General features: G+C 36.3%; 1 protein-coding gene across 1 annotated transcript in view; it reads right to left on the bottom strand.

Annotated features, from left to right (window-relative positions):
* Window positions 1–1,600: 1,600 nt before the first annotated feature.
* The window catches only part of LOC115215846 (sodium- and chloride-dependent glycine transporter 1-like), a 167,112-nt gene continuing 152,991 nt past the window's right edge, over window positions 1,601–15,721 (bottom strand). Inside the window, exons 14-15 of the mRNA XM_029785184.2 lie at window positions 8,925–9,089; window positions 1,601–2,067 (exon numbers count right to left, since the gene is read on the bottom strand). Of these exons, the coding sequence (XP_029641044.1) occupies window positions 1,921–2,067; window positions 8,925–9,089 (312 nt within the window). The 3' untranslated portion in view covers window positions 1,601–1,920. The remainder of the gene's footprint in view (window positions 2,068–8,924; window positions 9,090–15,721) is intronic.

The raw sequence follows: 15,721 nt of genomic DNA, 5'->3' as shown, positions 1-15,721 counted from the left end.
TGATCGACCCGGGACTATAGTAGAAGATACTTGCCCAAGATGCTGCCTGACTGCAAAGCGAGCATGTTAACCACATATACATGCCGGCGCCTATATCCTCAAATTCTTCTTCGAATGTAAACAGTTCTGTTTAAAAGTTTCCTATGAGAAGCATTAAATGATTTAGCAAATACATTTCTTTCAACACAGTCATAGTGCTTCGTGAGCTACATAATCAAAATCTTTCCAGCAACCAGTGAATCAACCACAGATCTTCCTGTGATACATCCTGGATGTTTTTAACTATCCATCGTATCATTTTAATTTGGTCTCATGTTTTCTTCCTTTTTCTGAAACTGCCTCGTTCTGCACCAAATACCTCCACCAAATTTCCAGAAGTCGAATTTGAAAACTTATAGAAAAATTACGTCTATCTCTGATAAGAGAGTAAGTTTTCCCTCATTAGCATGTTCTTGCATATTTCCATTCTTCAGACAAAGAATATAAATTGTCTCCTTCCAATCTTCGGCATTTTATATATCTTCCAAATACTTTCACACAGTTGTATTACAAATAATTACTACAAACACACACACGCACATACATTTATATATATATATATATATATATATATATATAGTTTATTGTATGAGACAATTCAAAGAATACACTTCAGCATTTTAGGCGTATATTAAAACCTGTCAAAAAATTGTACACATAAACGTAGTTTATTGACATTTACGATGGAATAACTGAATTAACAAAAGAAAGAACATAAATCGTACCATAATGAATTAGTAAATACAGATGACGGGAACGTAATTTAGAATTGTTTGTCACCAGAGTGGCTGTTGAAGAAGGAAACGTCGATGCTTCTTCCCGTTGATCAGCATACAATATTGTGCCTTTGGTAAAGTCACTATAAGATTTTCAATGAAATTGTCACCTTGTCTTGCAAAGAGGCGAAAGACGATTGGAAATGGCTCGGTGAGTGTACCAGATGTATGGAATGTAACGAGATAAAGCCAATAATAAACAGCAATAAATAACAATCAAACGTTTAAAAGAATTCGAAGTTAATGAAATACCAGAAATTTCATGTTTCACAAGTTCAATTCCGGTAAACTGCACTAATACATATATGAGTAAGTACATACATATACACATACAAACATATGTAGTACGTGCATACATACATACCTACATACATGCATACATACATACATACATACATACATATGTGTATATATATTATATATATATTATATATATATATATATATATAATATATATATATATATATATATATTATATATATATATATATATATATAAAAGAGGAATAGCCACCAAGATGGATTCCTAATATGTTAGAAGAAGACGACGAAGAATATGTTTTGAGAACATATTATTTGTGGTAAGGCGATTTGTTGTCTTCTTCTAGCACATTAGGAATCCACCTTGGTGCCTTGTCCTCTTATATATATATGTAATATAATTCATAGTCCTCGGACATTTTTAAATATGCTAGCGACTGGTTTAAATTAATATTAATTAATAATATTAATTCCTACCCTCATTATATATATATATATATATATATATATATATATTATATATATATATATATATAGGTATGTATGTATGTATGTATGCATGTTTGTAAGTATGTTTGTATGTATTTATATATATATATCTGTGTGTGTAGGGTTTTGTTTATATCTCGATGACTTTTGTACAAAAGAGATGCACTGTAGACCTCGAAGTACTAACAAGCATGTTCGTCATGGCTTGAATATTTTAATTCTGGGTCTGTCTCTTTGGGGAGGTCACCTGATGTAAAACTACAACAACAACAACAACAACCACCTCAGTGATACCATTATGAATATCACTATCTTCTCTGCCATATCTCTGTTACGTTGACGCTCGAATTTGATGACTACAAGTTACTGAAAGCTTCGTTCTGAACTCCTTGCAGATTATTTTGTCTAACAGTTGACGGGTCGATTACCTTGGCCTTCCTGCTTATTGCGGCATCCGGAGAAGGTCCCCAATCAGCTGCTGGGGTTATAATGGCTTTCACTGACTGAAAAATACGAAAAGCAGAACAATTATTAAACACAAGAAAAGAAAAAAATATTTAAAATAAAAGAAAATGTGAACAATATGAGACAACAACTTTTTGTATGAAATGGCTACATAATTCATTGAATTGTCCCATTGCATCACTGGTACCTACTTTGTGTTTTATAGAATTTCTCGGTTATGAAGTGTATACAAAACAGTTTACCAGTATGCGGTTGATTGAATTTGAACTCACGTTACAGAGACACTTAATTAAATACAGATCGATATTCATTTGTGTCATGCACATCAGTATCTCGAGAAAAACAACCACAAAAGCACAGCGACCATAGCAACAACAAGTGCAACAGCCTGATAATGTTTTTCCTTCCACGTGATGACATACTAGGAGCTAAATTCTCACAAAAGGATAAAAGATACAGCAAACAAGGGACTATTCGAATATATATCATCTAAAATTAATTAAAATAGTATTAAGAAATTTGAACCACTCACTTCAGGAACTGCACATTATATTATACCCCGAGTCTGCTTCTAAGTGTTATACTTTTAAATAAACTTTAACTTACTATACTAAACCTCTATACAATCTTGACAATCTCTTGACAATCGATGCTGGTGTGTTTACGTCCCCAGTAACTAAGCAGTTCGGCAAAAGAGACCGATAGAATAAGTACTAGGCTTACAAAGAATAAGTCCTGGGGAAGATTTGCTCGACTAAAGGCAGTGCTCCAGCATGGCCGCAGTCAAATGACTGAAACAAGTAAAAGAGTAAAAGAGTATAGCCCCTGCTGAAACTCAAAACATCTTTCACAAAGCAAATATCAACTCCTTTCGTCTCATTCTTACTTTCTTTTCCACCACCGACACCACATTTACCTAAAATATCTTCGTTTCCGTCTCCTGCCACTTTTATTTCATAGATTATATTTAAAAAAGCATTCTTTTTACTGTTTTTATGTAATTCTTTATAATTTCGATTCTTTCAATGTAAGCCAAGTAAAAAGCTTCGAACTCTCTGAAGAGGGATTTTTCTGAAAAGTTTCAAACTCTTCTTCTAACGATATTTTTAATATTTATGCGGCCTTTTCAAGCCTAGCAAGGCTCATGGGGCCGGTTTCTCGGTTTCTATGGTGTATGTGTTCCCCTCAGCTGGACGAGACGCCAGTCCATCGCAGCATTGCTCAAGAAACAGGAAGGAAGAGTGAGAGAAAGTTGGGGCGAAAAAATACAACAGGTGTCGCCACCACCCCTGCCGAATCCTCGTGGGGCTTTAGGAGTTTTCGCTCAATAAACACACATAACGCCCGGGCTGGGAATCGAAACCGCGATCATCTGACCGTGAGTCCGCTGCCCTAACCACTGGGCCATTGCGCCTCCACCTAACGATATACGATATCTTTATATATAAAAGTGAAGTTGTGTGAGTGTCTGTCTCCTACGATTTAGATTCCTAACTACTCCCACATTTTGCGGTGCAGTTTAACCAAAAGCGGGTATCTTATAGTCGTGATTCATATCGAGCCCTTCTGGGTATTAGCGCGCGTCTACGATGAGTCTACGATTAAAAAAAAAATTACCATCATTTTTTCCCATTTTTAATGCATTTTTTTTGCTATTATATAAGGGAAGTAACTCTCTAAAAATGTATTATTAAATCTCAGAACGTAAAAAGCTACAGCAACATCTCCCTTTGTGGTTAGCCATATTGAGATGGCTATTATACTTTACATCTCTAAAAATGCTTATATAGTTATTTCCCCCACAAACCCGAGCAACGCCGGGCGATACTGCTAGTTAAAAATATATTTATAGCTTGCCAATAAAACAAACGCTTGCCTCCCTGACAGCCATTAGTTTCCTTGGATTCTGTTATTTCTATCTGATATTATAGTTAACCATAGATTCAATGAGGAATACATGTTTACATATAAACAAAGCGAATCAATATAAAGTGTATGAACTGTGAAAGAAATCTCTATATCTCAATATATCGATTTCTTACTGATGTAACGATTATTAACTAGGTTATCGGAGATTCAGGGATGACGTGATTGGTAGCGCATTTAACGCATAACAAGCTGCAACACATAGCTATAGATATATGGCTGTTGTTCTTACTATTATTGCTGTTGTTGAATCGCCCGAGGTCTGACCCGACCAAAGGGGACATGTAATAGAAGGCATTTGATCAAACCGTCATTTTTCAGCCAGCTTACTTTGTTTGCTATTATAGAATGCGTCTCAATTATACATGATACGAGTCGTTGCACATTCAGCAACTATAGGCGGGACATTATCAATGGCCTGACTATAAACGGCTATCTTTACTGGTAAAGCTCAGCAGTTCTAAACAATAACACTAGTGCAAAGTTTAAGAGTATTGATTTACTATATCCTTATTAGTATTATGTCAGTGCCTTGGTAGAATCGTTAAAACTTTGAATAAGGTGCCTGTGAACATTTATTTTCTATTCTGGAATCATTCTGTAACCAATTTTACCTTCTGAAATAATATAGTCAGTTTAATCAACTATCAAATTATAAGTCCTTCTTATTGCATATCTCCCGTTATGGTACACCAATTCCCCTCTTTTTAGTAATATTTTTTTCTTTTCCTTCTGTCTTGGGCATTCGGTGGCTCATTGCTGCCGTACGGAATTAAATATTAATTCTTTTATTCTTTTATTATTGTTGCTATTTATTATTATTATTATAATTCTATGTTTGACGTTTGCTTTACATTTGTACAAGTTGGCTCCAAGTCTCACCCAGAGACCTCAAGAGACAACAGGTTGGAAGTTCACGTTGTTGTTATGCCTATTGTGCCATATATTTGGGGGTTTTTTTTGGTGTTGTACTAGTGAATGTCTAATAAATAAATAAATAATAAATAAATAAAAATAAAAATAAAATTGAATAAATAAATAAAAATTGTTTGATTTAAACCTTGAGATTACATAGAAAGTATTTTGCGTAGGATATGAGCAGTTCCCATGAGCACTATCTTTTGAATTTCTGCCATTTTGGGGTTTCCTGGTATCTGAGTTAGGTAGCAGTCAGCCCCTTATTATTATTATTATTATTATTATTATTATTATTATTATTATTATTATTATTATTACGCCTAGTACTTATTCTATTGGGCTCTTTTGCCAAACCGCTAAGTTACGGGGTCGTAAATGCACCAGCATCGGTTGACAAGCGATGTTGGGCAGGGAACAAAAACAGACACACGAATACACACACACACACACATACACATATACGACGGACTTCTTTCAGTTTCCATCTATCAAATCCACTTACAAGCCTTTGGTGGGCCTGAGGCTATAGTAGAAGACACTTGCTCAAAGTGCCACGCACTGGGACTGAACCCGGAAGCATGTGGTTGGAAGCAAGCTTCTTATCACACAGCCACTCCAGCACCTTTAAAAGATAAAAATTTTTGCAAATTCTGTTGCAAGTTCTTCACTGGGTTTCCTATTTTGGTGTCATTTTCATCTTCCCTATGGTAGGTATGCCATTTGTTCCTCATTCTCCTAAAAGTTCCCTATTTTAATTCTACTGGGATCCCATTCAGGCTACTCATAGGATAAGCCCTGAAGATAGTCTATGTACCCACTCTAAGTAAACCCAAGGCAAAGTGAGGCTCAGTGGGATTCGAACTCAGAACATAGAAATCTGGAAAGTATATATATTTCTTTATTACCCACAAGGGGTTAAACATAGAGGGGACAAACAAGGACAGATAAACGGATTAAGGCGATTACATCGACCCCAGTGCGTAACTTGTACTTAATTTATCGACTCCGAAAAGATGAAAGGCAAAGTCGACCTCGGCGGAATTTGAACACGACTTCCAAAAATCTTCTTTTTCTTCTTCTTCTTCTTTTCTTTTCTTTTCTTCTTCTTCTTCTTTTCTTTTCTTTTCTTCTTTCTTCTTCTTTTCTTTTTTCTTCTTCTTTTCTTTTTCTTTTCTTTTCTTCTTCTTCTTCTTCTTCTTTTTTTTTCTTTTCTTCTCTTTTCTTTTTCTTTTCTTTTCTTCTTCTTTTCTTTTCTTTTCTTTTCTTCTTCTTTTCTTTTCTTTTCTTCTTTTCTTTCTTCTTCTTCTTCTTCTTCTTCTTCTTTTCTTTTCTTCTTCTTCTTCTTCTTCTTCTTCTTCTTTTCTTTTCTTCTCTTCTTCTTCTTCGTCGTTGTTTTCTTCTTCTTCTTCTTCTTCTTCTTCTCCACAACTCCTCATCCCCTCCGCACCTCCCCTTTCCATCCCCTCCTCCTTCTCACCACGCTTCCATCTACCCCTCCTCCGTTTCTGCCGTCACCTCCTCCTCTGCCTTTTCCTCTTCCTGCCTTCTCCTTCACCTTGACCTCTACCATCTCCAACACTCCACCTCCCCTTCCTCCTCCTCCACTACTACTACTACTACTACTACTACTACTACTACTACTAGAACAAATGGAAGGAAAGCAAAAGCTAAACATAAAACAAACAACAGCAAAAAATTTCTATTATCTCTTACATAACATCTTTTTTCATCAACGCCATTTTAGATATTTTGTGCTTTGTATTTTCTTGTGTGGCTTTGTCTTTTTTTTGTTGTTGACATTTTGTTGTTGTTGTTATTTCTTCATTGAATTCTGTGATTCTGTCTTCATTGTTCTGAAGCCAGCACATGCAATGCCATTCTAACTATTCCTTCTATGATATGGAAAAATAATAAAAAAAGACGTGGTGGTGGTGGTTTATGGCGGCGGTGTTGGTGTTGGTGGTGGTGGTGTTGGTAGCGGTGGTGGTGGTGCCGGTGGTGGTGACGGTGGTGGTGGTGGTTGGGGTTGGTGGTTGTGGCGGTAGTGTTGCTGGTTTTGGTGGCAGTGGTGTTGGTTTTGGTGGTGGTGTCGTTGGTGGTTGTGGTGGTGATGGTAGTGTTGGTGGTGGTTGTGATGGTGATGGTGGCGGTGTTGGTGGTAGTTGTGACTGTTGTCGTATTCGTTGTTGTGGAGGTCATTGTGGTGATGGTGTTGGCGGTTGTGGTGTTGGTGGTTGTGGGGTTGGGGGTTGTGGTGTTGGTGGTGGCAGTGATGGTGGTAGTGGTTGTGGTGATGATGCTGGTGTTGGTTGTAGTGGTGTTGTTGGTGGTGGTGGTTGTAGTGATGGTGGTTGTGGTGTTAGTGCTGGTGGTTGTGGTTTGGTGGTGGTCGTGTTGATGATGGCTCCGATGGTAGCGGTGATGGTTGTGATGGTGCTAATAATAGTCGAGACGATAGTTGTGGTGGTGGAAATGATGGTCGTAGTATGGTGGGTGATGGTGGCGATTTTTGTGAAGGTTGTGGTTGATGTTAGCGGTGTTGGTAGTGGCGAGGGTCGGATAAGTAGTAGTAGTAGTAGTAGTAGTGGTGGTGGTGGTGGTGGCAGCGGTTTTAGTTGTGGTGGTTTGGCTATAGTGGTAGTTATGGTTGTTGTTGTTGTGGTGTTTGCTTTAATGGCGTGACAGCGGTGGTGGTGATGTCAAATGGTTGCGTTGGTAACGGTGACACCGACTACGTTTTGTCTGTAAATTATGAGCATATTTCTCTATTAATTATTAATTGAAATTTGTCCGTGTTCATTATGCATAATGACCATCAGAAACACCGCCGCCACCACCACCACCACCACTACCACCACACTATATCGAATATCATAACCACCACTACAAAAGCCGAAAAGGCAGTGATCTCTCGTCCTGTTAGAAATAGTAGCAAAATAGCTTACGAATTAAAATCATCGACCCTGGAAGAGAAAACACTGCAAGGTACAGAATGATCAGGTCCATCAGAGCTTACTGGCAACTAAATACCACCACCAACACTACTACTATGAATACAATCACCACCACCACACAACCACCACCACCACCACCACCACCACCACCACCACCACTACTGCTGCCACTGCTGCAGTTGCTGTTGCTGTTGCTGCTGCTGCTACCACTACTACTACTACTACTACTACTACTACTACTACTACTACTACTACAATCACCATCACTACCACATTATCACCATTTCCCGAACCCTAACAACACCACTTCCTTCTCTATATCTACAAGCTAATGGCTACCGTCTTTCCGTCTTGAGACAATAGAACGAAATGCCTCGCCTTTCAGTTGACTTCTTTCAAGAGCGAAAACTCCGAAGAACTTCTATGATGGCGGGGTGGGGAGGAGAAAACTTCACAATAGAAGAATCTTTACGAAAATAAATACATAAATAATGCATTAATATAATGTTAATAATAATGGTTTCTAATTCAGGCACAAGGTCACCACTTTTGAGAAGGAAGGACTTAGTCGTTGAATTATGTTTTTTCTTATATGTCTTGAGTTTGTTGCACTGATGAACATAGAATGCATATTCTGCATTAATTGCGAAATCACAGGTGATATGTAACTAAATTCTTTTTTTAAGTGACTTGCTTTGAAGTTTTGCATTCGGTAAAATTTTGTTTATTTTAGTAGTTTTGACCGCATTGGTCCCTCTTAGCGTGCGGTATCTATGAATAGTAGTACCCTCAATATAATATAAATAAATATTTTCAAGGTGGAAAAATTTACGATTTCTTCTCTTACGTGGTTTTTCACGCTAACTACTGATAATTTCTTATAAAGATTTTATCATCAATTGTAAATATATATATATATATATATACTATTCATATACATATAGTCATGCCATAGATAGATACGTATAGATAATGCCGATAAAATGAGGTAGTAAAAAGACGTCGTAATACTATAAAATATTTTAGACCTCTCCATTACAATTCTTGGATTAATTAATAATTATTAAAAGGCATGAAAAACCAAACATTTTACTTACCTCTATGAATAAGGGACTTTTGAACAGGTAATAAAAGAAATATGCGGGTATAGATGTAATGCAAATACCAACGATTGCCCAGCCAATCCCGTTGGCCCAGTCTGGGTAGACATAGTCACCGAGAGTTAGACCCTTTTGGTAAATTGCGCTGATAATAATCACCACCTGAAAAATATACTCCATTGGTTAGTAAAAGAAAACATGCATACATACATACATGCACATACACACACATATACAAACATACACACACACATAACTCCATACATATATATATATATATATATATGTATGTACAGAAGCGTGGTTTTGTGGTAACAAGCTTGCTTCCAACGACATGGTTCCGAGTTCAGTCTCATTGCGAGGCACCTTGGGCAAGCGTCTTCTACTATAGCTTCGGCTTGTGATGGAAACTGAAAGCAGCCCGTCATATAAATATATATATATATATATACATATACACATACACGCACATATATGAGAGAGGGAGATAGAGAATTACATATATAGACAAAGGAATGGATTAACAAAATTGAATATTTCATTTATTGATTACTTGATTGATTGATGATTAATTTATTCATAAATCGAGTGATTGATAATCTGATAGGCTGATACAGATATTTGTATTTGTAAGCAAAGAAAAGTATTCAATACATACAGTAAAGTTTTTTTATACTTTATGCGAAGCTAAAGCTTCTTGATTCTTACCTCCGATCGCTTAAACGTAAGACGTGAGGAGCATGATAAAATATACAGAAAATCTTCTCAAAACATCAAAATATTTATCAGGTTGCCGGAAATTGTTTAGAAATATGTCACAGATATATTTACCAAATAGTTATTTGCAGAAAACGGAATAAATTGCATGCGAAATGCATATTAATCTTCATTTCACTAATATTATATATTTAAAATACATAGATAGCGAAGAGAGTGACAAGTGTTAATGACATTTTTACGGTGATGAAGTGTATTTTTTATAGGTGGAAATCTGTTAGGGTATAGCATGTCCAGTATTTAGGAAAGTAAACTATCTTAGTAAACTGAAATTTTTAGTGCCTAGTGATAGAATTATTCTCAAATATTCACGAATTCTGATCTTTGATTCAAAATTGCAAAAGTGGTTATACATCTCTGAGGTCAAAATTTAAACACTCTGAAAGAATTATTACGATGTAGTTTAATATCCGACACAGTAATTGTTAAACAACTTTTAGACTCCAGACGTATTTGAAATGTGATGTGATTAGTTATTTTCTGGGTATGTTAATGCATATTTAGTCATGGGAATGTCTTCTGAAATAATTTTCAGCGAGCCTTATACAGCTTTTTGTTTCACATGTTATTTGCAAAAGGCATACTAGCTCGACAATAAATGATTTACGTTGCAGGTGCAGCTATTTTAATTACTCTTTACTCTTTTACTCTTTTGCTTGTTTCAGTCATGTGACTGTGGTCGTGCTGGGGGCACCGCCTTTAGTCGTGCAAATCGACCCCAGGACTTATTCTTTGTAAGCCTAGTACTTATTCTATCGGTCTCTTTTGCCGAACCGCTAAGTTTCGGGGACGTAAACAAACCAGCATCGATTATCAGTCGATGTTGGGAGGGGGGGAACACAGACACACAAACACACATACACTTATATATATATATATATATATATATACACATACATATATACGATAGGCTTCTTTCTGTTTCCGTCTACCAAATCCACTCACAAGGCTTTTGTCGGCCCGAGGTTATAGTAGAAGACACTTGCCGAAAGTGCCACGCAGTGAGACTGAACCCGAAACCATGTGGTTGGTGAGCAAGTTACTTACCACACAGCCACTCCTACGCCTATAAATATTTTACCCGGCGTGCTAACGATTCTGCCAGTTCACCGCCTTTTTGACGTCGATGCTTGAGGAGAAACTATATTTTATGGTGTTGGAAAGCATTCTTCTATTTAAATATTTAAGGAAGCAGTGTTGTGTTTGCTAAGAAAAAAAAAACCCAACATTAACATTATTTCCCTTAAAAATCTTATGTATCTTTGCCGTACAAGAATGTATTAGATGCGTAACAGAACGTATACTAAACAGAGCAAAAATATGAAACGTAAAATCATATCGTATACTTGTCTAATATATTTACCATGTTCTTAGCAAAGATGCTCGTATTTTGCTAGTCCGTTGAGAAAAGTTCTTGTTTATAAGCAAAATCCTGACAATTTTGCAAGGAAAATATGAAGTATATGAAAGATTATAGAATGTTTCGTTTCATTTTTTGGTACTCTTTGTCCTGTATATGATTTGTTTTATCTTTTAAGCAACTGTCGTTTAATCTTCCATTGTTATAATGAGCAAAATAAAACGACAATATGCTGAAGAATAAGCTAGATATACAGTCACTAATACTAATTTTGTAACAAATTTCATGTATATTTCGAATTGATATTAATGTAATGCAGTTTCTCGTTATGTTTATCTAAACTGCATTGGTTACGATTACATGGATTACCTGCTATAACTGAGTAATTAACAATAGTTAGATGAGTATATGTTTTGATATCTTTAGCTGAGTATTTTAGTGTTTATGGACCTCTTAATAGCACTCTCTGTGTGGCGATTCATAGCTCACGAAATGAATCATTCGCCATCACGATAGCGATGCAAAATAATGCACAACAATGTAAAATATATTCCAAATTAAGTCTAAAATGTTAAACCTTATAAATTCCCAAACCTTAACCACACCGTCCAATACGATGCAACTGTTACCATTGAAATGTTTCCATACAGTCTGTCATTTCCAGCTTCCTATTCTCTACTGTTGCATTCATAATAGATACAGTGATTTGAATACAACCTCACTTGCTATATGTACTAAATAGAAGGCTAGGAATATCGATTTTAAATTAGTGTTTACTACGATGTGCATTTTAAGACTGATAAAGTAAAGATGACATAAACTGTAATTTCGGAAGTTAAGGGTTAACAGACCAGAAAAATCAAAGGGAAATGAAAAATAAGCCATAACTATGAAGTTGAAAAACGAACTTAATTGTTATTGAAATCTTAGTGTAACATCAAACTATAAAGTTCAAAATCATTAGAGATCAATTTAAAAAATAATCTTATATAAATATAAATTTAAGCTTACTTTCTTATCAAACCTGAATTTCTGTTTGTGCAATTTTTGTCTGGTCAAAAATTTTATCTCTCCGATTTCAGTTTTTGAGAATACCCCTTTTATCGATTAGAAAATAGAACGAATCATAAAGGAAATAACCCTCAAAAAATACGAAGAGCATTTTTGCGTTATATACTATTTTCGATGCTCTCGTTTTATGCTTATACTATTATTTTATTAAAAAATGTTTGTCTAATGCTGAAATATATCAATGTAGTCTTGAACTTATACCAAATTTCACGACATTGAACACACGATGGGAATTTATGACGCACCCACGAAGTTATGCGTTGTTCAACTTCAGGTTTTGTCCCTATCATATTTTTATGCGAACCCTGAAATCTTCTGTGTTTTCTTCACTATAAATAAGAACAGTGAAAAATAAATCACCGAGCGTATTCTTACAGCCAGATAAACTGGATTATTATTTTGAACGAAAATGGATAGCTAGATGGACTGGATTATTATTTTGACATGATTTAAGGCAATTCCCTGAAAGTAAATATCATGGATATGTAGGTAAAGAATGAGAGATTTAGGTATCCTCAGCTAGAACTCCTGGGCATGGTAAGTAGATGTTTTGCTGTTTTGTTGTTTGTTCCTTCTCGAGCCATGCATGGCTCATAAGGGCCGGTTTCCCGGTTTCCTTGGCGTATAGGTTCCCCACCTGGACAGGACGCCGGTCCGTCGCAGGTGAGCTGCAAGATGCAGGAGGAAAGAGTGAGAGAAAGTCGTGGCAAAAGAGTCAGCAGAAGTTCACCATTACCTTCTGCCGGAGCCGCGTGGAACTTAGGTGTTTCGCTCATAAACACACACGCATCGCTCAGTCTGAGATTCGAAGCCGCTATCCCTTGACCGCGAGTCCGCTGCTCTAACCACTAGGCAATGAGCCTCCTAAGTAGAAGTAGCAGTATAAAATTTACGTGTATTCCTGATATGTTGGGTTGAACTCCATAACTCTACAGCTATAACAAAGTAAGCTGTTGAATCACTATTTAGAAATGTAGCTTTGTTATTGTGATGTAAGACGTAGTAAAATTTAACATCGTCTAAATCATCATGTTCATGCTAACTCCGAAGAGTAAAACCTAATCAAAGAATATTCTATATTCTGATATTTGCTTTCGTCTTTGGGCTATGGCCATGCTGTAGCACCAGCTTGAAAAGCTTTTAGTCCATCAAATTGCTCCCAATACACGTTCGTTTCAGAATCTGGTTCTTATTGTTTTGATATTTGTTTTGACACTAGGTTACGGAGATGTAATCAGCATAGGTTATCAAATGGCCACACACACCTACACACACACACAACACACACATACACACACACACACACAACACACACACACACACACACATACACACACACACACACAACACACACACACACACACATATTGCTAGTGATAAAACCCCGTAGTATTTCAAGATGAAGAAACAACTACATCTTTGGTCTTAATTGACATATTTAACCAAGAAAATATTTCACCTCATTATTTAAACACAATCCAATCTATTCGGCAGATTGTTTATCTCTCGAGCCTAAAATTCTTTGTGTTTCCAAGGAAAGTAACAACAGAACATCATTTTCAATCTTTCACAATTAATATACAGTTTTCCCTCTAAATGATGTTGCAATGATCTGAAAAGATGATAATCAGATATACCAAGGTCAAGAGAGTAAGAAGGTTAGGCAAAACATCCATATTTAATGCCCGATCTCTCATCTGAGTGGCTTCAGCAATATGCGTTCTTGCGCTCTCGTGTAAAGGCAACACCCTTTATGGCTAGCCAACAATGCCCAAATTTTCTCAAAACTTTTGTACAATATTTGCAGTTGAGGACACTACTCCTGTACATTAGCAGTTTCATTTTGGTTTAACGCTTCATGAAATATGCCATCCTTTATATCCCTCCACACATTGAAAAAAGCATTTTTTCGGTGTAGCCCCAGTTTAGGAATGAATTTCCCTTATTCACTGGTGGGTAACCACAGTTGTTTTCGTTGGATATGATAACGGATATTATGCAGAACCCACCCACTTTTCATCATCTGCGTTACTTTTAACCCGGGAACGGTTCGCGATCAAGTCTATTCATTAATGACGGTCAGAAGGTAACTCGATAAAAGTAAGAAGTAGTCAGGTGATGAGGGGTACGTTGACCAACCTTAGATACTTTACTAAGTACACACACACACACACACACACACACACACCACACACACACACACACATATTCGATAGGTTTCCATACAATTTTCTTTTAACAAAAGCTACATAGCTAATATATCGTGGAGTGGACCTGAGTACGAAACCACATGATTGCAAAACGAAAATTTTTTATCTCATGGCCATGTCTGTGTTTCGTATATTAGAATATCAAAACTAAAAAAAAACCTTCTGAGATACCGTAGAATTGAAAAAAAAAACGTAGTGGGGATACAAGTTAATGTGCAATATTATGCGATCGATCTGCTTCGACAAATAGGGGACACTACATTGGCAAAATCTAAGCACAAAAAGACTTGCTGCTAAGAGCACAAAACATTCCTATGGAAATATATATTTGTTGGACCAGAGTAAAAGAAATAGTGAACAATTAAATTAATGTGAGACATTATTCGAATGACAATTCAAGAAGAGGTAATGAATAATTAGTAACTGGTTTTTGCAGTTACCATTTAATTGAAAATGAATCATCAATGAACGTTCTTTTCAGGCAGAATTATATTTGATTATGTGTGGCAATCGATTTATCAATATGTTCGAGTACATTTGATAAATGACCTACTACAGTGTTAGATTACGTAGGACCCAACATTCGATTACATGTGACAGCCGATCTATCTCAATGTTAAATGACGTGTGACGCTATATTCGATTACACATGGCAAGCGATTTATCATAATATTACTGGCAGCCAACAGTAATGGTTTCTATCATTGATAACACAAGGATAAGCAATTTTAGAAAAAGAACAGAGTCGAATAGAATAGAATAGGTCTATCGCAAGAGATTGACTTGGATGTTAGTTTATTTTATCGACTCTGAAAATCAAATTTGATCTTGACTGGATTTGAACTCGAAAGCTGAAAGGATTTAGCTAAATATCATTCGCTATTCTATTACACTACTTAACTCACAACATAACTAAAATAATTGAATTTTGAAACAACATTTTCTTTTAACAGTTTTGATGGAGCAACGAAGAGAGAGGCGAAAGCTGTTGAGCGCCGGACAAAATGCCGTGCATATTATTCACGTTCGTTTATGTACAGAGTTTACATGAAGTTGAGATCTTTTCAACACTTCAAAAGTTCTGTCAACTAAAGTCGGTTTCAGGAAATGCCCCTCCCACACACCTCTCTGTCTAAATTTGTAGTCATGTTATTAAGTTACAAACCAATATTATTAGTAAATATAGCAGGGATGGTTTCGAAGCATCATTTGCCCATGATGTTCCTGGGGCCTTTTGGGGGGATTAAACAACACACACACACACACACAATGTGAGAAGACATTTTTTAATCTAGTCTGCTAATGTGCCTGCCTAATGGCCAAAACCACGAACATCACGTAAATTTTCACCCCCAGTTTTTGCGTAAATTGGCGTT

Source organism: Octopus sinensis, linkage group LG9 (assembly GCF_006345805.1).
Source record: "Octopus sinensis linkage group LG9, ASM634580v1, whole genome shotgun sequence".
Classification (NCBI taxonomy): Eukaryota; Metazoa; Mollusca; class Cephalopoda; order Octopoda; family Octopodidae; genus Octopus; species Octopus sinensis.
The sequence above is the reverse complement of the archived record's forward strand: the minus strand, read 5'-3'. Positions and strand labels throughout refer to the sequence as shown.